This window comes from Delphinapterus leucas, chromosome 14 (assembly GCF_059928025.1).
Source record: "Delphinapterus leucas isolate spDelLeu-1000000601 "Yukka" chromosome 14, BTC_Dleu_Yukka2, whole genome shotgun sequence".
NCBI lineage: Eukaryota > Metazoa > Chordata > Mammalia > Artiodactyla > Monodontidae > Delphinapterus > Delphinapterus leucas.
This window is the reverse complement of record NC_143142.1, coordinates 76942796-76964842: the sequence shown is the minus strand read 5'-3', so window position 1 is coordinate 76964842 and position 22047 is coordinate 76942796. Positions and strand designations below refer to the sequence as shown.

At 38.3% G+C, this 22047-nt stretch overlaps 1 protein-coding gene across 3 annotated transcripts in view; it reads right to left on the bottom strand.

The window, feature by feature from the left end:
- The window catches only part of PHLPP1 (PH domain and leucine rich repeat protein phosphatase 1), a 217802-nt gene that overhangs the window by 44224 nt on the left and 151531 nt on the right, over nucleotides 1–22047 (bottom strand). For 2 of the 3 annotated variants that reach the window (XM_089895283.1, XM_022584325.3), the window contains 6 exons: nucleotides 18950–19096; nucleotides 18112–18342; nucleotides 12100–12302; nucleotides 10755–10815; nucleotides 8077–8172; nucleotides 3717–3872 (listed from right to left, as the gene is read on the bottom strand). In XM_089895283.1, the coding sequence (XP_089751409.1) occupies nucleotides 3717–3872; nucleotides 8077–8172; nucleotides 10755–10815; nucleotides 12100–12302; nucleotides 18112–18342; nucleotides 18950–19096 (894 nt within the window). The remainder of the gene's footprint in view (nucleotides 1–3716; nucleotides 3873–8076; nucleotides 8173–10754; nucleotides 10816–12099; nucleotides 12303–18111; nucleotides 18343–18949; nucleotides 19097–22047) is intronic. The other variant, XM_089895284.1, reaches the window with a different exon arrangement.

The window sequence follows — 22047 nt, the reverse complement described above, 5'->3', positions numbered from 1 at the left end:
TTTTTGAGCTGCCAGTCAAAAGAAACAGAACTCAAAGAAGAATATGGAGGGTAAACTCATAAACTTAAATTGTTGATTCAGGTCATAAGAATTTTAATAAAATCGGTCTGAAGTTTTCAGAGGAAGATAAAGATATCACTAAAAGTCATCTAATTTAAAGTAGATTCTCCTCTCTTATCTGGTTACCTGCTACCAGGTAAAGCAGATTAAAATACACCATTCTAAAGCTGTAATATCTCAGAGACAATATTATATAATCAAAACCATGACACTGTGTTTTAGTAGAAAGATTCAGAGCTAAAGAAATCTCCTTAGAAAGAGAGTTTAAGTTCAGCCTTTTGCTGTGTCCAATAAAACATGTTTTTCTGACAGTTCTCATGAAGCTTCCAAGCACAAGTTCTACTGAGAGAACAAACAAAACCATTTTTAACTTATGAAGACTTGTATTCAAGCTTTTTCATCAGTTATATAACCAAACACAGAACTGGTAACAATAATTTATTACCACAAAAAAAAAAAAGAAAAAAGAAAAAATGAGCATCTATATGTTTTGTAAGATTTGTATTATGGAGCAAACTGAATGGAAGGAGAATTGAAGCAGTTTCATTACTGCCTGGGGCTATCTGCCAAACACAAAGCCCTGTATTATACAACCAAGTGCTGTTCTTCATACCAGGAGCCTAAATTAAAACCAATCCTATCATTTTCCTTCTCCTTTACCCTCTCAACCCCACCTTTTATTACAGTTTATTATGCAGTTATTTTAAGCTCGGCATTAGGTTGTAAGCTCCTTGAGGGTAATACCGATGTTAGTCATTTTTCAATCCCCTGCAGTACCCAGCACAGTGACTTAAACTTACAAGGTCAGTAAGACACTGGCCATCCTGAACCATGTAAATGAAAACAAATCACAACTGAAACCACCTGCAAAGAGCTTGTAAAGATTCTTTCCTAAAAAACCCTCTTTTAATACTAAAAAGCCCTCTTTTAATATTTTAAGCTTCATGTTTTCTAGGTTGACCTGCTCCCACAATAGTCAGTAGTAGTTTATTCCTTCCCCTCAAGCTAATCAAACCAAATATACAGTAGCTCTACATTTTCCTGAATGTAAATTATGCCTCGATTAAAATTTTTTTTTAAATTTAGATAGAGAAAACCTCAGTTATTTAGGTTTTGGAAAGGGGATAAATAGAAAAAGTATTATCCCTTTAAGAAGCAGTAAATAGTTTGGTAAAGCATAGGGAAGAGAGTCAATATTTTTATCATAACTCTGTATGATGTGTAATCTACAGAAATAGCAAATCACTATGCTGTCTACCTTAAATTAATATAATATTGTAAAAGTCAACTACATTTCAATTTTAAAAAGTTCTATCTTTCTTGTCTTCCAACAAATGAAATAATACAAGAATGTTGTTCAAAAAAGATCTCATTGACTTTACCCCACCCTCTTTATGACCCTATCTGCCTGAGAGAACCAAACCTCTTTAACCTTTCTGACTCAGAGTCATGACAAGGTCAGTTGCTACACGAGGCTGGAGATGGGGTTATTGCATTGCTTGGAAAACAAAGGCACTGGAATATGCCTTCTTGGAAAAGTTTCTTACTTCTGCCTCTTTTGGTCATTTGCTTTTCTCTCATAAAATAAAAGCAGGATGCTTGCTCTTTCTAATTCACTCAGCCCCTTACTCCAGCACTCCCTGTGCTGGAAGGGCATCTGGCACGGCCTGCCCTCCTCCCAAGACCTACAGAGGCTGCCTACTTCCCCCGCACCAGCCCCTATTTTCCAAAATGCAGCTGGCTCTGGATAGGCCCATTTATTCAGACTAGGGTATTTCTGCCTAAATGCCTTTAGCTTACACTGTGGGCTCAGCTTATTCTGCTCTCCTTGATAGCAATGTTCCCTTTCAGTGGCTCAATTCAGGTCCTAAATTTTCCATACTGCATGACCAGAAATATTCTAGTTCATACAATCACCCCTTTTCCAACATACAGATTCCATTTGGGACTGTACAGAATAGACAACAAGGGAAAACCTGCGCAGGGCCACAAAGTCAACAGTCCATGCAGCGGTTCTCGACCCTGGGAGTCAGCAGAATTGCCTGTGGAACAATCTAAGTTAAAGTTGCCCCCTCGCAACTGCTCATCTGAACATGAACACACAGTCTCCTGGACCACACTGTGAGCGACCTCAGGCACACATTGTCAGATTTGGCTGGCACCAGGGAGACTCAATGACTGCTTAGGGACGCCTCTAGAGAATGAAAAACATATTCAAGTGCCCCTTTAAAATAAAATTCTCAGAAATGAATAAAGAATGATTATTATCTATTGGAGAGTTCCAGCACTATTTACCTACTCTACTAGCCATGATCTTATAAGACTCAGATTCAAAAATGGTTTTATCTCACTCAAAGACTCCTAAAACCCGAATCCGTCTCCCTTTTGGTTTCTACCGATTCAGTGTAGATCCCCCAGGAGAACAAGTGGATTCTCATTATAAAACTGCACCCAAATTTTCCCTAGTTAGCCTTATGAAAGAAAACACAAGGCTACAACATAACATAGAATTCTCCCGCAGGGGAAGAAACCAAATCCTACAGTATTCATAACAATAAGAAACAGGTCTAGAGCTACCCACAGGCTGTACATTGTCCTTTGATATGAATGCAAAAGCAAGAACAATTCTTTAAATTATCTTGAAATATTGTTCTTTTTGTCAGGGGAATGACTTAGCACCAGTCAATTACAATGTAACAATCCGATTTCCCCACAATTCCATTACTTCTCAATAATTATACCAGTAGGAATTCATTGTAACTTACATTAAGTACAGAGAATAAATTTTTTTTAAAATGAGGAAAACAAAGGAAAAGGAAAGGAATGCTGGACATGTTCTCTATCTTGATCTGGGCGATGGTTATGGGGTATATATGTATGTAGAAGTTCACTGAGCAGTATGCTCAAGAGTTGTACACTTTTTGACTGTAAGTTACATCTTGATAAAAAGATTTTTTTGAAAAAGGAAAAGGAGAGAAAGAAAAAAATGCAAATCCAAGATCAAGGGTAGTATTTAAAATTCCTTAAATTTTTTACCTTTCATTAAACAAATATTTATTGAACATCTTAGAAAGGAACCCTCCTATACTGTGGATGGGAACAATTTCTTTAAATACTTAGTAAACAAGTTATTTAGAAAAATTCTCTTCGTTCAAAAAGAAAATAGTTTAAATGCAAGGGTAAACCTGTGGTAAAGATAAGACAATTGGTAAAAAAAAAAAAAAAAAAGTAAAACTCTAGGAAAATCTATCTCTGTCACCCAAAGTCATAAATATGTGAAAGCAAGAACAGAGAATCCTAAGGTAATTACACTAAGCCTAGAGCGGGCTGCACAAGTTTTGACCAGGCAGCAAACTTCCCACCCTTGTTTTTATACCGACACCTCCACAGCTCACGCTTACGCACAACTCAACCCACTTAAAGAATCAAAATTAAAGAAGCAGAGAAATTAAGAAAGACTCTCTAGGATATTCCTGCCTCTATTTCCTACAAAATGGTGACAGAAGTGGCTGGCAATACCATTTTCTTCATAAATCTAGGACAGATAGACAGTCACAAAGTCCACTTTAAATGGTCTGAGATCACCTAAGAAAAGAATGCTAATTAGGGGGCGTCTTACAAGTCGATGAACAACCAAAACAAACCAGCAGCTTTACCTGTCGGCCTTCATCAGAAGGTTGGGTGGCAGCTCCAGGAGCTGGTTGTGCTGCACATCCAAGACCTCCACTGAGGTTCTTTCTAGCCTTTCGGGAAGCCTTGTCAGCTGGTTGTGTCCCGCCAGTAGTTTCCGGAGACTACTATTACAAAATAAGCTGTGCAAACAAGGACAAAGACAGAAGGAAACTTACTGAGAGCTCATTTGGGATGAAGTTTTCAAAATGAATAGGAGTAGGAAAAGACTTAAAATCATCTCTCTAAGAAACCTAAATTCATTCAGAGCAAATTCATTGTAACGTAAGCTCAAAGTTGGAGCTGTTCATACTTCAATACTTTCCATACTTAAAAAAAAAAAGAGGGTGGGAAAAACTATGAAAAGGAATATTTAACAAAGCAGCTCTACTTAGTGAAAAAGAAAACGAGTTTCATAGAAGACACCAAAGGCAGCAGCCTAGTCTTGTTAGACTCACAAGGCAAACTGTGAAAGGCTGTAGGCTTCCCCAGGCAGGGATTACATCTGGTATCACCCTGGAACGCTGGGGGTTTTACCCACAATAGAATCTGAATAAATACAGTTGAGCAATTTTTACTTACAAGGTCAACATTCGGTAAGGATTCTTTTGTCCAGTTAAACTTTTACCAATGACAACTGAAAAAACGTTACATTTTCCTCAGTTGCATTTCACAATAATTATCTCTCTCTTTCCTCACTTCCCTAAATCTGTATATTTCTATTTTCTCTTTGGTTTAATCCTCGACCAAAGTAGGATTATATTCTCCCTCCTAAAGAGAATATAACTCACTCAATGCAGTATTTTCTTTTGAGCATCAAACAAGCTATTGGGAAGCTTGACTGTGTTTTTCTTCTATGGGTTATCAAAACTGCAACAAACGATGAATATGTGTTAATCTTATGTAAATCTGCTTTATGATCACCTAAGACCTCGTAGAGAATAAAGCAGGTCCTGGGTTAAACATAGAAATCTGGGGACTGTGGGAAAATGAGGTTATAATTTGCATCCGGATCACATTGGAATGAGAACTCATTTAAACTGCTGTCAAACAATGAGGCTTCCTCACCCACCTCCTGTTTCCCACCATTCTGACGTCACTGACATCCGAAGTTCTTAAATCACTCTATATTACAGCTGTAACTTTATTCACTTTAAGTACCAAAACTAGATTCTTTGTTCACAAAGATGCTAGCAACCTGTCTCAACACTGTGACACCATGGGCCCCCATTAAAGATATACCTGACTTTGCAGGTTTAGATATTAATAAGACAATCTGTCCAGGACTGTCATTCAGTCACAGCTATCACAGGGCCCAGTCTCTGTAACGCTCACTTCAACCTAATAATTCAGGATTTGGTCCACCAATTTTACTGTCTTGCTGGGCCTGGTATACAAATTAGAATTCTTAGAGAGTAGAATGGGATTATTTCTCTCTCTCTCACACACACACACACACACACACACACTTCACCCTTACACAGACAGATAACTGAAAGACAGGTTACAAAATCTTTATCTTCATTTTTCCAGATAAGAAAGGAGATTTGATAACTGTAGGATGAGTATAAATGTTAGTAACTGGATTTGTTCAATTCTTTTGGATACTATGAATTAAAATAGCTTCTTTTCCTTTCAGTACAGCTCCACTGCTAAACATGAATTTCTGTTTTCTCAGACCCTTCACACACATCACCTAGACAAACAAAGCTTGAAGGTTAAACCAACTTCTAACGAATCACTGTCTTGGCCTGGATATTAGATCAATGATAGGGCTGATACAAAGTTTGCAACTAAACAACACCATAAATGAGAAAACATGTATTGTTTTTGTCCCATGTGTTAAAAACACAGACATACACAAAAACAAACACTGTTTAAATTTTTTGACAAGACAGCATTTGGATTTGCTTTGAATAAGCATTTGTTTAGATCCCAAAAAAGCCTGTACTAATGCAGAGCAAATCAAAGATTAATTAACTCTGGGGAAAACTGGGTAAGATATCAGTTATCTTGTATTTATTTAATTGTTGGTTTATTTATATAATATCTTTGTTGTAGTGTACAGTGACACAGAGGCCTTAGACTCCAACATGCTATATGTGTTAAACTGGGGAGGCCAAAGTAGGGAAGAGAAAAACAGACAGAAAGATAACAGTACAAGATTTTTTTTTAACAAATTATTTTTCCTCATTAGTAGTAGTAGCCTGTTTTCTTTTTTGCTGTTTGTCTTCTAAAAGGGTCTTTCTCTCTCTCCCCCTCCTTCACACACACACACACACACACACACACACACACATCTGTCCACGGGGCACATCACCAAAGTCCTTTTGATAATGGTGACGGGCTATACTGGGTCACCTAAATGCTCACTCAACATAAAACTCTAAAGCAAAAAGCATTTTCAAATGGACTGAATTTACAGGTATAACATATGGCTGAGAAACAAAGTAAAATCAACTGAGCTTTCCAGGGACTGAAAATGTAAATCGATTTCTTCCACAAGAGCTAGACTCCAACACAATGTTGTCCAACAGAAATACCATGCAAGCCACATACGTAATTTAAAACTTTTTAGTAGTCACATTTAAAAAAGTGAAAAGAAACAGGTAAATTAGTTTTTACAGTACGTTTTTTATTTGACCCAATATATCCAAAATACTATTTTAACATGTAATTAATATACAATATTATTGACATATTTTGCATCCAGTGTATATTTTATACTTCAACACTTCTCAGTTAGGACTAGTCACGTTTTAAGTGCTCAAAAGCCCCTCAGCTAATGGCTACTGGCTGTCATAGTGGACAGCTGAACTCTGACACATTTATTGGGCTTACTAAGCAGGTGTATTTCATGATCCTTGTCCTTTACAAGAGAACAGAGGAATACATACGATCATAAACCTTTAGAGATCGTGTATCTAAGTTTACTCCAAAATAGTGATATATTTCTACAATTTTTCATTGATATTTTTTACTATATATGGTTAAAAATAGGGCTTCCCTGGTGGCGCAGTGGTTGAGAGTCCGCCTGCCGATGCAGGGGACACGGGTTCGTGCCCCGGTCCGGGAAGATCCCACATGCCGCGGAGCGGCTGGGCCCGTGAGCCATGGCCGCTGAGCCTGCGCATCCGGAGCCTGTGCTCCGCAACGGGAGAGGCCACAGCAGTGAGAGGCCCACGTACCGCAAAAAAAAAAAAAAAAAAAAAAAAAAAAGATAAATAAATAAACAAATAAACAAACAAACAAACGACTTACTCTGTTCAGCGACTGGCTGAGAATAGTGGAAATACCTAGACCTGAGTCGTGGCAAACACTAGGCACAAGTGGCTATTTAAATTTAAATTAATTAAAATTAAATAAAATTTAATATTCAGTTCCTTGGTCACACTGTCCACATTTCAACAGTCACATGTGGCTAGTGGACATGTGGCTAGTGGACACTGTAGTGAAGAGCACAGATACAGACCATTTCAATCATCACAGAAAGTTCTTCAGGACAGCAGTGGGATAGACTAACTCTTCTGGTTATTAATTGCATGGCTAGTCACTAACAGTCCAATCATAGTTTATGCCACAATTAGCCAACTTGAAGATATTTGTCTCGATCTATGGATACCAGATATCATCATGTGGTTGCTTTACAATCTTGCCATTAAAGTGAATATTATGAAATAAAAATAATAACACGTTAAGAGAGAGAAGGAAAGAGAAGTTCTCTGACCTTCTACTCCAAATTTCACACAAGAAAAACAGAATCTAGTCTGCTTTTTCTGATTTAATGATCTAATAATCTTTTTTTTTTTAGGGTTACATTCAAATAAAACCAAACATTATTTGTGGGTAAGGTAGACATGTAAGACAATGGACAGAAGGCAAAGATTCGGAAAGAATTAAGATTACAGAGGTGAACAAATCATACTGTTTGCTGAGTCTCTGCACATTTCTTTTGGCCTATTTGAAAGCTTCCACCAAGCATCAGCTGCCACGTGGCTTGGCGAAGCCTGGCTCGGAGTCAAAGCCTTGGTCTACCCACCACTGCATGATAGAAGATTGTGCCTCGAAGGTACCAAGAGAGGTAAAAATACGAAATAAGGTTTTATTATTAGTTTTTTGGCCACGCGGTGTGGCATGTGGGATCTTAGTTCCCCAACCAGGATTGAGCTTATGCTCCCTGCATTGGGAGTGCAGACTCTTAACCACTGGACTGCCAGGGAAGTCCCTAAATAAGTTTTTGGAGCAAACTCTTTCAGGGGTTCATAATAACAAATTAAACACTGAATCAGCAATTTTTTCCATTGCTCATCTAATTTGAGATTCTCTAACTTAATCTGTAATACTCACCGTGCAGGAAGTTCACATATTTGATTATGGCCAATATCCAAAACTTCTAGCTTTCGGCTTTCACACACCCACTCCGGCACGTTTTCTAAACGGTTCCTAAATATAAGAATATACAATTCTTTTTGATTGGAATTTGGCTTAAAATATGGTTCAAAAGTCAAAATAATTATAGAGCACAATAAAACTTCGAGTGAAATGCCCAATTACAGTGAGTATAAATCAAAAGGATATGTGTGTTCACTTCAATCTGAGGCAGGATGAGCTGTGGTAAGGAATGAGGAATAAAGACAGAGTAGCAAAGAACACAGTCATATCATCTGCATCATCTCTAAAGCCTAAAAAAAGTCTGGTTCCCGGAATTACTATCCCCAAACGTCTATAAACCCATGTAAGCTTAGGGAGAAGATGTCTCATACTGGAAAACAAACAAACAAACACAAGTACACACACTTCCAGTTAAGGTAAATAGTCAAATGGTATAAAACAGTTTTATTTTCCAATTTGCATTTTTACCCTTAACATGAAAATTTTTCCTAACTCCAGAAGGTACCATGAGAGCAGTGCCATAGACAAATGGAAAGAAATGGCAGCAATGACCCTTAAGTTCAGAATTAATTACCTGAAAACATTTACTTAGGCATTAGATAGTAATTATAATTACCAGAAACAAGTAAACTAAACCAATGGTAACTTATATTGTTAAATGAATTGACCACGTCTTAGATAAATCTACTATATTTGAATGTCTCCTTAGTCACAGATGGATCCTTAGTCACAGTCATAGCTTTTTACCTCCTTTTTAAAATATGTGAAATGACTAGGCACAAAAATCTAACATGGTATGTATGTTATGACTACAATCCTTTAAAAACAGATGAACAAGTCTGTGAAAAGTATGATGCTTGGAACAAGGATTATATTAGAGTAAAAGTTTTTGCTATTATATCAACTTTTCAACTAAAATATAGAAAAGAAGGCATTATTTTCTGTTTAGTGTTTATATAGGTACACACGGTTCTGGCTTTGAAGCTCTACAGATTGACACAATTAATTACTTTATTGTACAGTAGTTAATCCCTAAAACATATCAGTAAGATAGGTGAGTGAAAGTACCCTTCAGTATAAGCAACCTCACCATATAGCAATAAAATTCCTCTTAAGTGATAAAATAACCTAGAACTTTGAACTTGAGGAACTCTAAGAACCTAGCAAACACCATAATGAGTAACAGCTCAGTTCCTTTAGAGAACATAAATACACAAGAGAGGGTGAAATACCTAGAGCTATGTGAGGGGAAGCAGAGGTTTTTCTATGAGAATGTCCTACAGTTTGGGAGGTGGATTAGGCAGAGCACATTACAGTAAAGATGCTGGACATGCGAATTAAAAACAAGATGAATAGCATTTAAGTGCAGAATTCAGGGACCAGCATGACATAAGAGTCTCCAATTCAGTCTCACTTAGGGGTTTCAATGGGAACCATTTGCCAATTATATACTATAAATAAAAGAAAAATAGATTCACTCTATGGCCAATTCTCTGGAATAAATCTGTTCAAGATATTTATATGCACCCATGTATGTAAACCCCACTCCTGTACTCTTATTTAAATGCTGAAGATAATAATATTCAAGGCTGACAGAAAAAAAAGAAAGAACTTAGGTAATGTCTGACTTAAAATTCATTAAACAAAACTGTCTGACATGAATTTAGTAGGAAATGTATGAAGCACTACTCATAAAGGATTTTATAATTATAAATTTCTAATAAAACTAATTGTAATCATTCTCACATCAGCTAAATTCTGACACATTCTGACATAATTATGATTGAGAATATTATTAAAATATCTAGGTTTGTGCACTTTCATGACTAAAGGCAAATTCTGCACCTGACAAATCACATATCAGTTGTATCAGATTTTACACACTGACATGAGTTAACAGTTGTCACGTTGACAGGGCCACATGCTCCCACGTACTGTGGTCATTCAGAAAAGTCTTGGTTGTTACCTTTGGAATTAAGTTAAAAGTGAGTTTTAATTTAGTGTGTTGAGATTATGAAAGTCTAATTTGTGCAAATACATGCTTTGGGCCTTCAGGAAAAAGTCTACTACAATATTTGTGGGAACCAGAGTACACATGACACACTGTAGTAGTGAATTTGTATAAAAGGTGTTCACAAATGAGCTGAGAAAAGTGAGCAGGCTGTATGGAAGTCTTACTTTGGCAGTCTCAGCCAGCACTTTTTAAGAGTTCTTAGTAAGACGATGTATGTACAAAACGGAGGCAAAAAATCAAAGAGCTATATAGCACAACATATATTTTTAATGAAATTAACAACATTTCAGAGAAAGACATGAAGATATGGTTAATATAATTAAAGAAGTACTGGACCTTCCAGCCATACAACCCTCAACTGACTAATCTTTCAAGCATAAACCTGGCATTCAAACCGGTGTCCACATCAACATCTTGATTCTTCTGGTGTAAACTATAGTATACAAATGAAGTACATATTTTAACTGACAGCTAGTTGCATGCATTTTTCAGAGGATAAGTATTCAACACTAGTGAATACCTTCAAGATATAGAAAAAGTTCTTATGCCGAAGTTGAGACAGAATCATGTGAATAATTTTCAAGCAGACCCCAGAGTGCTCTAGGACTTGCCTTCTTACCTTGAAACATCCATGTAGGACAGATAATTCGGAACTGGGTAAACGTCAAGTTGGACAAGTTCTAGGAAGCAGAAAACAAAAACATTACCATTCAAGTGACACAGAGACTCTTTTTATATGTAGAATATCATTCCTGTGCTTTATTCTCCATGGTTTATTTAGGTTAGGAAATACAATACATCCATTTGTTTAACTTTGAAACTACAGGAAAGTACAAAGAACTTCTAATTTAATCACAAGATCTCATTCAGAGACTGAAATAAATCACTCATTCTACTTTCCTACGTCTTTCTTATCCACTTACTGTGGCACTCCTCTCGTTATGCATGCTAAATTTTATCTGGAAGATTAACTGTATGAATACCATTTTTTTTAAACATTCAGCTGGACAAATATTTGTTCAGCACGTAGTAGTAAATACTTGTTTCCATTCAGTTGTCTGATGGGAGGGAATGGAAATCTTCACTTCAGCAAACATATGCCCATACGACCTTTTCTGTTTTAGAACTGCCATGATTTCCAAATTCTAAGGAGGAGACCTTATTAAATGAGTAAGACTCTTGCTTTGTGGTATCCCTGTGGGTATGTAATTTGGGTGTCTCTTAAGGTGAGCTCCTTGGTTGGTGGAGCAGGAAATCTGAGACCCTGAATGGAGTCGTAACAGACCTCCCTTTCACTTTCATTCTCCAGATTTACTATCTTAACAAGGGAGCCCAATCACCCACCACCTTCCCCCGTCTGCCCTTCAAGGAGAAGAGCCAAATCACAAGTGGGAGTAACCTATCTAAATATCACAATATGAGAAAAAAAAATTAGGAACTTTAAAATCTTCCTTTTTGATTCCTTTAAATACCAAACCAGGATTCTTCTTTTATGATTTTTATCTTAGCAAAATTGGAAAAACTTATTTTCCTAAATGAGGAAAGAAAAATCAAAGTGAGGCAGAGAAGATGGCACTGAGTAAATTCTTGGAACCCAAAGAGAAACTCTGGGGACTTCCCTGGTGGCGCAGTGGTTAAGAATCCGTCTGCCAATGCAGGGGACACGGGTTCGAGCCCTGGTCCGGGAAGACCCCACATGCCGTGTAGCAGCTAGGCCCGTGAGCCACAACTACTGAGCCTGCGCTCTAGAGCCCGCGAGCCACAATTACTGAGCCCGCGCGCCTAGAGCCCGTGCTCCGCAACAAGAGAAGCCACTGAAATGAGAAGCCCGCACACCGCAACAAAGAGCAGCCCCTGCTCGCTGCAACTAGAGAGAGCCTGCACGCAGCAATGAAGACCCAACGCAGCCAAAAATAAATAAATAAATAAAAAAGAGAAAGTCTGATGTGGTCTTTGTTACATACCATTAGAAGAGGTATACAGTGCTTTTAGGAAATAGCCACAGATGTTTAATGTCACCAGTTGATTCCTTTCACAGTGTAAAACTTCAATGTTGTTGAAAACCATAGCATCTAGATCACGAAGCTTATTGTCGCGCAGATCAAGCTGAGTGACGTGAGGGAGAAAGTCCACTTCATCTGCTATTAGCTTCCTAATTAGGTTCAGTCTTGAGAGGAAAAGGACATAAATAGACACTATAATTAACTGCAATGTTATAAATAAACAGCCACACCCTCATATGGTGACTAACAAGAAGGACTCAAGTCTCACTCTGTCACAGTCCTCCATGATTTCTTTAATCTCAGTATCTGACTTTCCTTAACTAGCCAGATTCTCTGGCTATTTCTAGCTACAATTCCATGAGGTCTTAACCTTGACAATATAATCTGAAACACAATTTAGATCATTAAGGCTGGAAGAGAAATATGCATATCGATTTTACCTTAGTTAATTTAAACAGAGAAAAAAATCATTTGAATGTTTATTTCCAAAGAATCTGGTTGAAAGAACACGAGTAACAAAACCCAGAATAACCCATTAAGCACATTACAACTACATGGATATTTAAGGAAAGAGAGAGGATGAGTAAGCAGGTAGATGAGCGGCGCCATAAAGGACAGAATTAATCGGTGAACTTGGAAAAAAATAATGAATGGGAGCCAAATATACACCAGAGACAGGTGTGCAAATATATCTGAATTTTCAGTTGGTTCTGGACCAAAGATTAATTACCAAAACTATCTCCAATTTTAAAATACTACTTGAAAGAGCAAAGTGCAGAAAATACTGAAAGTTGACATGTAGGATTCACTGAGAAGTCATAAAACAAAGGACAATAATGGGGATCAACAAGTTCAGGGCACAGGGAAAAACTGGCAGAGCCTCAGTCATAAGAAGTAGTTAGCTAATAGACTAAAGTTGCCATGAATGAGCTGCCAAGAAGGTATGTAAGTAGTAATGGGGACTAGCAATCAATATAACAAAAACACATCTAGCTTCAAAGTAGAGAAAAACAGATGAAAATCTCAATTCCTAGCTTGCTAGGCTACGCCCAACTCCTTTACAAACCAACAAACAAGAGAACCTCCTGCTTCTCATTACAAAGCCAACAGAGCGCTGATATCACGCACTTGGTTAGAAGAGTATTAATACAAAGGCAGGAGCTTAGAAACAAGGCAAGTCTTCTCTGCAGTGATTTTTCTGCCCTTTGAGAAAATAAAATAAAATGAGGGTAACTAAAATTTTAATAGCAATATCATAAAGCCACTGAAACATAAGGATGAGTGACAAGACAGCAAAGAGCTAGGACTTGTCAACCTGCAAGAAGAGCATATTGCCTCTTCAAATGTCCCCAAGATGATTCTTTTTTTTTTTTTTTGCTCCTTTTCTTTTCTATTCCAGGTTATAAGATTAAAAAACTGGCCTCAACCCAGCAATTTGCCTATCTCCAAATGCTCACTAGATTACTAGAATATGTACACAGAATAAAAAGAAAAAAAAACCCAAATCTAATTTTGGATATAAGAGACTGCAGGAATTGAAAAAATGTCCCAGGTTCTCCCTAATCTACACTTTAAATTACCTTCACTATCATCTCCTCGCTGCACCCCCCTCCACTGTATTAACATTAACGTAATTAAAGGGCTGGTTTAATGAGGAGACAAAAGAAAATCTATAAACAGGGAGGTTAGTCCCACTATTCACTTTAAATTGCCAAGTCTTATCAGGATGCAAATATCAAAAGTTTTCAGGCTCACAAAATAATACAACTACTTAGGGTGACCTTTCAAAGAGGCAAGATGTGGTAAAAATTTTCTTCCAATAATCTCCTCAGTTAACACAGGCATTTTATTTATTTCATCAGTACTAACTGAGCATTTACTATGTGTTGATTGGCAGTATGAAAATGTTCTAGTTCCAGTTTGCTGCTCAACACTTTGCATATGTGACCTTGAGCAAGTCACCAAAGTCTCCGTTAAGTCTAATTTTAACCCGTAAAATGGGGATGACACCTTCCTTGTCCTACAAGGCAGTTGAGAAAATCAAATGAACGTATGTGCTGGTGCTTTGCGAACAAGGAAAAGCCATGGTGATGATGATGATGACGATAACCTATGGCTTTGTGTCAATAAGAGATGAATAAAGTAAGGTGCTTGTCAACAGATTTAGTAATTTAGTGAGGAACCTGATATGCTTTAAAATACGAAGTATAAAGATACAAGTATGTGATAAATGTCATAAATGACGTAAAATACAGAGAATGGTCAAAAAAGATGCTATGCAAGAGAAACCATCTCATCTGAATCCCAAGGGCAGGAGGAATTCAACAGATGCAAATGGGAAAAGAAAGGCGTCCATGAGGAGTTGCTGAATGGCCTTCGGACTGAAGAGAAGAGCACAAGGTGAGTTTCATGCATGGGTGTAGGGGTCCCTCAGGAGTGCAGGCTATGTGAGAGGAGTGAGAATATGGCTACAAAGGTGGGTTAGTCAATTAATATTTATCAAGTACTGTGCCTACTAAGCGCTAACACTGGGAACTCAAGGATACATAAATAAGATCAGTGCTTCTCAAGTTATCTCGGGTGAAGGACCTATTTTCTTTTCTTTTTTTAAAAATTTATTTATTTATTTATTTATGGCTGTGTTGGGTCTTCGTTTCTGTGCGAGGGCTTTCTCTAGTTGCGGCAAGTGGGGGCCAGTCTTCATTGCGGTGCGCGGGCCTCTCACTATCGCGGCCTCTCTTGTTGTGGAGCACAGGCTCCAGATGCGCAGGCTCAGTAGTTGTGGCTCACGGGCCCAGTCACTCCGCGGCATGTGGGATCCTCCCAGACCAGGGCTCGAACCCGTGTCCCCTGCATTGGCAGGCAGATTCTCAACCACTGCGCCACCAGGGAAGCCCGAGGACCTATTTTCTAAACTTCTAATCCATCACAGATGTGTAGTCATATGCACATACCAGGACACAGCTCACCGCACAAGCAGCTCACCACTGCAAGTTCGCCAACACCTAAACTAGTCTACTCCCTGTACAATGAGGTGAGTCTGCTTATATGAGTCTACTTGGATATTGTGGCAATGTCAAGTCACTGTGTGTTTCTAAGATATTAAGTCTCAATTTCTACACATATCTCATTGTAGAAAAGGAGCAAATAGTCGGTTTGCTAGCACAGGCTGGAGGACCACACTTTGAGCAGTTCTGAGCTAGCACCTCATCCTCAAGGGATTCACAGGCTAGTGGGTTGAAACCAGATGCGAGAGCTTGAATATCTTGAACTAGAGAACTGAAGGCTCTGAGCAAGGCTGTGCTTGCTTGAGAGGCTGCACAATGGCAGCAGACAGCTCAGCTAGGAGACAACAGCAGCAGCGAGAAGGCAAAGGAAGGGGCAAGGAGTCAAACTAGCGCGCGAGGACTGACGGGATCTGGTGGCAGACTAGAAAATAAGAGTCAACAATTTTGTGTCTGGATAACCAATGGAGCAGTGTGGCTATCAGCAAAATTAGGAATCCAGGGGAAAGAACTAGTTGAATAGAAAGAAATTAAACTCTGTTTCACATGTAATTTGGGTGAGTGTGTCAATAGGAGAAAGCAAGGTGAAATTATCCTGCAGGCAGCTGAAGTGGAATTAATCCCAAGAAGAGAAATAAGAGTTAGAGAAAAACTGAGGAATATTTACCATGGAGATGAAAGGTAAATGGTGAAGTCCTGTGAGTACAGGGAACCAACCACCAAGGCACAAAACAGAAAGAAAGAGAGGTGATCAAGGAGAAAGATGTAATATCCACATTTTGGACAGAGAAGAGGAGAAATTATTAATGATGCCATAGAAGAAATAATATCAGACTCAAAAACGTGAATATGAGAAAAAGAATAAGATTAAAAGAAAAATGACTACTTTTAATCTGATGTAATATTTCCATCTGAAGAAATAAAAATTCAATCAATAAAATTAGCCCTCTGCTTACAGAAACTAAGTGAAACTCCCCTTAAATCATTCTACTAGCTTCAGTTTAAAATATTAAGGCAGAATTATAAGCAAATCTGACCCGATTTCTGCCCCCTCAGCTCAGTGGTCTGAAGGGAAGCAGTTACCTACTCATGATCATTCAGCATTTACATGTACAAAAGTCTATTCTGGTATTTAAATATCCTGTAACTAATCTCATCTAAAAAAGACCCAATTAGAACTAGAAATCTGAAGAATTTACGAAGCTCTTAATAAGAAGTTACTTCCAAACATATTAGATTGATCTCATTTGTAAGCTAATTCAGATCAAGAAAAATGATGCTTTCTTATCCATACCAGGTAACTTATAAATCCCCTCATGCTTGCTACCTGAGGTCAAAACGACCATTGTTATACCTCTGGGTGGCTGAATTTAAAAAGGGCTCAAATTCTTGAATATGAAGGTTTTCTAAACCCAAGTGACTCAGAAGCAAATAACGTTAACAATTTAGAAAGAAAGTTAACAAGACAAAGTGTTCAGTTCCCTATCCTGTCACACTCCAAAAAGTTCTCAAAGTCAGATAAATTATTACCATTTGAACTCCCTGAACTAAGAATTCTAGGTCTGCAAATTGCTAACACTTCCCCAGGTGCGCAGGCTTGATTCCTTTAGTCTGAGGAAAGGTAAAGCAAATCAACTCTTTGTGGGATTGGAAAGAATGGGTTCCCCACGGCCAAACCATAAGAATGGAGATGAAAGGGGAGCAAAAGGTGATGCTACTTTATACTGATGAACAGGCCTGAGTGAGGGTCTGGGGTTGTCACCAGAGAGGAAAGTGGGTAGTAAAACAAGGAAAGAACCATCAAACAAAGAGGTGAAAAGATGCCAAGACTGACAGCTGAGCAGGGTTCATGAGTACGGGATCTCAGCAGGTAATAACAACAATATGTAACGTGCTGGGAGAGTGAGGCATTTACTCCATTCCTTCCAAAACTCTATGAGTTAGATTCTGTTATTAACTGTAATCTAGAGATGAGGACACAGCTGCACAGAGACATTAAATATCTCGCCCAAGATTTAATGTGGTCGTCACTCCCTGGTTAATGGGAAAGTTAGTTTGGCTGAAAAAGTATCAAATTGGGCAAGTTAATATTAAGGCCTAAACCTAATATGTTGCTTTGCAGGAACTCAAGCCCAATGACAGGCTCTTGTTTTTCCTTAAAAAAAGAGAAATTTAGAATGGCTTCCTCCTTGTGTATTGGTTCTTTGTGCATTAGAAAGTAAAACTGAAGTTTACACACGAAGGGATGATGACTGGGCATCTGTGATGTAGCAAGGATTGTGTTAGTGTTTTCAGCTGGAGTTTAGTGTGATCAGATTCAAAATGCAGGTTCCCTTGTTCTTGCAAGGGGTGAGAGTGGAGGTTCTGGCCAAACTTGGGCCTACCAAGAGATTATGAGTTTTACATTTTTGTAAAGAACTGTAAACTAAGGGCAGACCCATCTGGATAAAGAGAGAGAGAGGAAATTAAAATAAGTAAATTCAATCAGTAATAAATTTAATTTAACGAATATATTATATTAAGGAAGCCAAGGAAGGGAAAAAAAATTAAGGAGAGATGCTCCATGGTGTCAACTAGCCTCAAGCCACAGAAAAGTAGGAATAAGAGAGAAAAATATACACTTGGCTCTTGATACGGTTTTCATTGACCATAAACAGCTCTCTCTGACTCGATGGGCCTACTGATTCACGCTAATTAAAACTGGGCTCAAACTTGCAAAACCAACTAAGACCTTCAAGATAGGTGGTCACTCATCAGTGAGAAAAAAATTTTTTAACAAGTTTCAGGCATGAGCAGACCCTACTACCAATCATTATACTTCCCTCTGGGCAAAAATAGCAAAGCGGGCCCTTACTGTAACTAACCAGCCTGCTTGCCTCGACAGAAGAATGCCACCAAAAGGGCTATAACCTACCCCCCAAATATTAGCCAACCACTCAAATGGGATATATTTCTCTAAAATGGTTACCTTAGATCCACATGTTTAATGTGGGGCATTTTCCTTAAAGCCTGTAGCCTAAGAGTCTCCATACAGTTTCCAGACATGCACAGCTTCTCCATAGCAGTCAGTTTCTCCAATACCTCTGGAATGTCAGTGAATTCATTGAAAGAAAGACCAAGATAACTAAGCTGATGCATGTTCTCCAACGCAGCAGGAAGGGTCTGGAGAAAGTTTCCATCCAACAAAAATGTCTGTAAGCTATTAAAGAAAACATAAGAATTAGAAAGAGAGTGTATAAATTTTACATCTTTATTATTAACATACGAGTTCCATAAGTATAGATCATATTACCAGAAAAAGAAAATATACTATTCTTTGCAAAATGCTAAGGACAGGGCCTGAGGCAATAATACACCAGAGAGAAATGATCAGAGATAAACATCTTAATCTTTTACTGAAAACGAAAATTATGACCAATTTTCCCAACTTGGATAGGGATAAATGAGAACAACACAAGCTGACTGCAGTGTGAATCAGCCCAAATACCCATCTTTCATTGTTATTCTAAAAAATTAACTTCTAGGTCTTAGAATTCAACATAACTCAGGAAATGAGAAAGTAACCCCTCCTCCCATATTTAGACACATTCACCTGTAGGGGTCTTCGTTCTAAACAAGGATATTTTAATTTTTTACAAGAATCTGAAAGAAGCTAACAAATGAACTCTACACAAGAGCATGATCTCTTGATTTGGGACCAACATATGACCAACATAACAAGTTAACTAATCTCATGTGCTGCGACCCTGATGCAGCCTTCTGAGGGTTTCTGAGAGATACTTTGCAGCAGGGTTTGAAGTACATACTTGTGCATATCTCTGACGGCTGCCGGGACTGCTCGGAGGGCATTGCAGGACACATTCAGCTCGGCCAGGGTTGGAATATTGCAGACTGCTAATGGGAAGCCCCCTAAATGATTATTGGAAAGGTTAAGACTCTTCAACTTGCTGAACCTATTATAATAAAAGGAAAGAAAAGACAAATATCATAGATGCATAACATCACATGATTTTGGCATAGCCTTAGAGATAATCTAGTCCAACTCTAATTCAGCTGAGCAGAAAAAGGAGCCCTCAGAGGGTAAGCAAGCAGCAGAGCTGGAGTGCACATCTTCAGACTCTAAGGCCAGCGTTTTACCTAAAATATAAAGATTATATTTAAGAACAAACGTCACTCTAAAATAAGGTTGAATATTTGAGGCGGTGAGTTTGCTGGAGTGAGTTTTTTAGCTTCACCTTGGCTAGCTTAATTAACACCCGTGTGAATGACAACAGAGAGGAAGGAAAAGAACACTGATGTAGCTATTTAGGATTTCTGTTACCCCAGACAAGTCAAAAACTTTTCTGCTTCCCTGCTCTCCAATCCAAACCTGAAATAACAAAAACTTCACAATTAATCAAAACTACACTCTCTCTAAGGGTACCAGTTTTGCAGTTCCAAACTGAAGAACCAATGACCATTCCTCAGTCTCCATCCTGCTAACCACACACCCTTCCACGAAGAGCTCTTCTCATCTCACTCTAAGGACACTTTCCTCACCTAGCCTCTTCCTAGCTCTCTCCAACCTTTCCTCCTTTTCTTCTTTTTTCTTCCCCATCTCCTCTTTCCTACCCCACAGTTAGGTACTCCTCACAGATGTGCTCTTTGTTTCTTCTCTCTTTACATTGTCTCCCTTGGAAAGCATTTTACTACCCTGTGGACAACTCTCTCTAACCCTATCACACAGCATCTCCTCTCTGTTGACCCACACTACAACATTTCCAGTCCAAAACCGAACATACCATCTTTATCCCAGACCCGCACTTCCTCCTGCTCTATTTTTGTTAATGGCTCTTTCATTTTCTCAGTTGTCCAAGCAATTAAAGCAATACAAGAAGTCACCTCTAGGGCTTCCCTGGTGGCGCAGTGGTTGAGAGTCCGCCTGCCGATGCAGGGGACATGGGTTCGTGCCCCGGTCCGGGAAGATCCCACATGCCGCAGGGTGGCTGGGCCCGTGAGCCATGGCCGCTGAGCCTGCGCGTCCAGAGCCTGTGCCCCGCAACGGGAGAGGCCGTAACAGTGAGAGGCCCGCATACCGCAAAAAAAAAAAAAAGTCACCTCTAAGTTTGAGGGCACTTCTCTGTGTACTCTCACATTTGGCCCACTGCCAACCTCGAGAACGTTTTCTATTTGAGATGAGAATCAGATTAGTTATTGCATTATGCTAATTATTTTATAAACTGGCCAAGCCTAAATACTAGGCAATGTGTACTATGCCTAGAACAGGCACATCTTAAAAATAAACGCAATTCAATCCAATCAGCATTTTAAAGAAACTGTCATGTGACCTCTTTATTGAAGTTTATAATAAAAAATGTAAAGCTTTGTTCTAAATGGCTACGTAAATTTTATTCTAAATAGAAAGCTGACAATGTACCTATCTGACAGGTTGATAGCTATTTTCTTGACAGAGTAATTTTATTTTATTTATTTATTTTTGGTGGGGGTGAAATTGAAAAGAATAGTTTTATTGCTTTGCCAGGCAAAGGGAGCCACAGAGGGCTAATGCTTTCAAAACTGAGTGTCCCAACCTGCAGGGGTTAGTGAGGAGTTTTATAGTAATGGTTCAAAGAGGAGGGTGTGATCAGCTCATGGACCTTCTTCTGACTGGTTGGTGGTGAGGTAAGTGGGAGTCAGCATCATCAACCTTCTGGTTCCAGCCAGTCCGTGGTCTGCCTGTTGTGGCAGCAGAGTTAACTTCTCCCACCTGGCGGGGGTTTCAGTATCTGGTTTCAGGACTTAATGAAGCCCAGGTTCTTGATGTCTCAGCGCAGAAACAATTCAGTGAGAGACAAAGTTGATAGGTAAGAAGTGGATTTATTTCGAGAGAAACACACTCCACAGACAGACTGTGGGCCATCTCAGAAAGCGAGAGCAGCCGACAGAGTAATTTTAAAGTAAAAAACAAAACAAAACTTAAGAATTACTGCTAAACGTGAATAATCATTTTAAAATTTGTTTTGTATTTTATGATTTGACTCATTAGTCCTACTTAAAACAAAGAATGTTTATCCTATATTCTGATTATCTGTGATCTATCTAACACACAAGCTAGAATGAGAGGGTCTATTATTCCTAGCCCAGGGGGTTCTCAAAGCATGGTTGGGGGACCATGGAAGAGGTCCTTGAGATCCTTTCAGGAGATTCTCAAGGTCAAAACTATTTTCATAACAATACTAAGATGTCATTTGACTTTTGCCACTCTCATTTTCTCCCAAGTGTCCAGTGGAGATTTCCAGATGGTACATGTCTTTCTGAGAGCACACCTGATTAGAAACAGAAGGAGACTTGAGAATCCAACTATCCTCTACTTCAGCCAGGCGTTAAAAGAGTTGCAACAATATAAAATAATAACATTCTTCTCCCTATTTTTTCTTGTTATAGAAGGTAGTTATTTTTCATAAAAAATACATATGTTAACAAGAATGGGGTTTATTATTTTTCTAAATGAATTACTATATATGTAAATATTTCTCAGTTTAAATTTCTAACACAGTAAATATCAACAGTTAAACCCACAGAAATAAAAGCTGCTTAGGGTCCCCAATTTTTGAGACAGTAAAACAGTCTTGAAATAGGGTTGCCAGATAAAATACAGGACATCCAGTTAAATTTGTATTTCAAATAAACAACAAATAACTTTTTAGTATAAGTATGTCTCAAACGTTGCATGAGACATACTTATGCTAAAAAATATATATTCTTTTTTTTTCTGCAATTCAAATTTAACTAGATGCTTTTTTTTCTTCTAATTCTGGAAACTGTATCCTGAAATAGATAAAAGTTCTAGACCAAACAACAACAGTTCCCTACCTTCTAGATTTGTATCCTCATTTGGTAGAACTGGCCACAGTTTTAAAATATG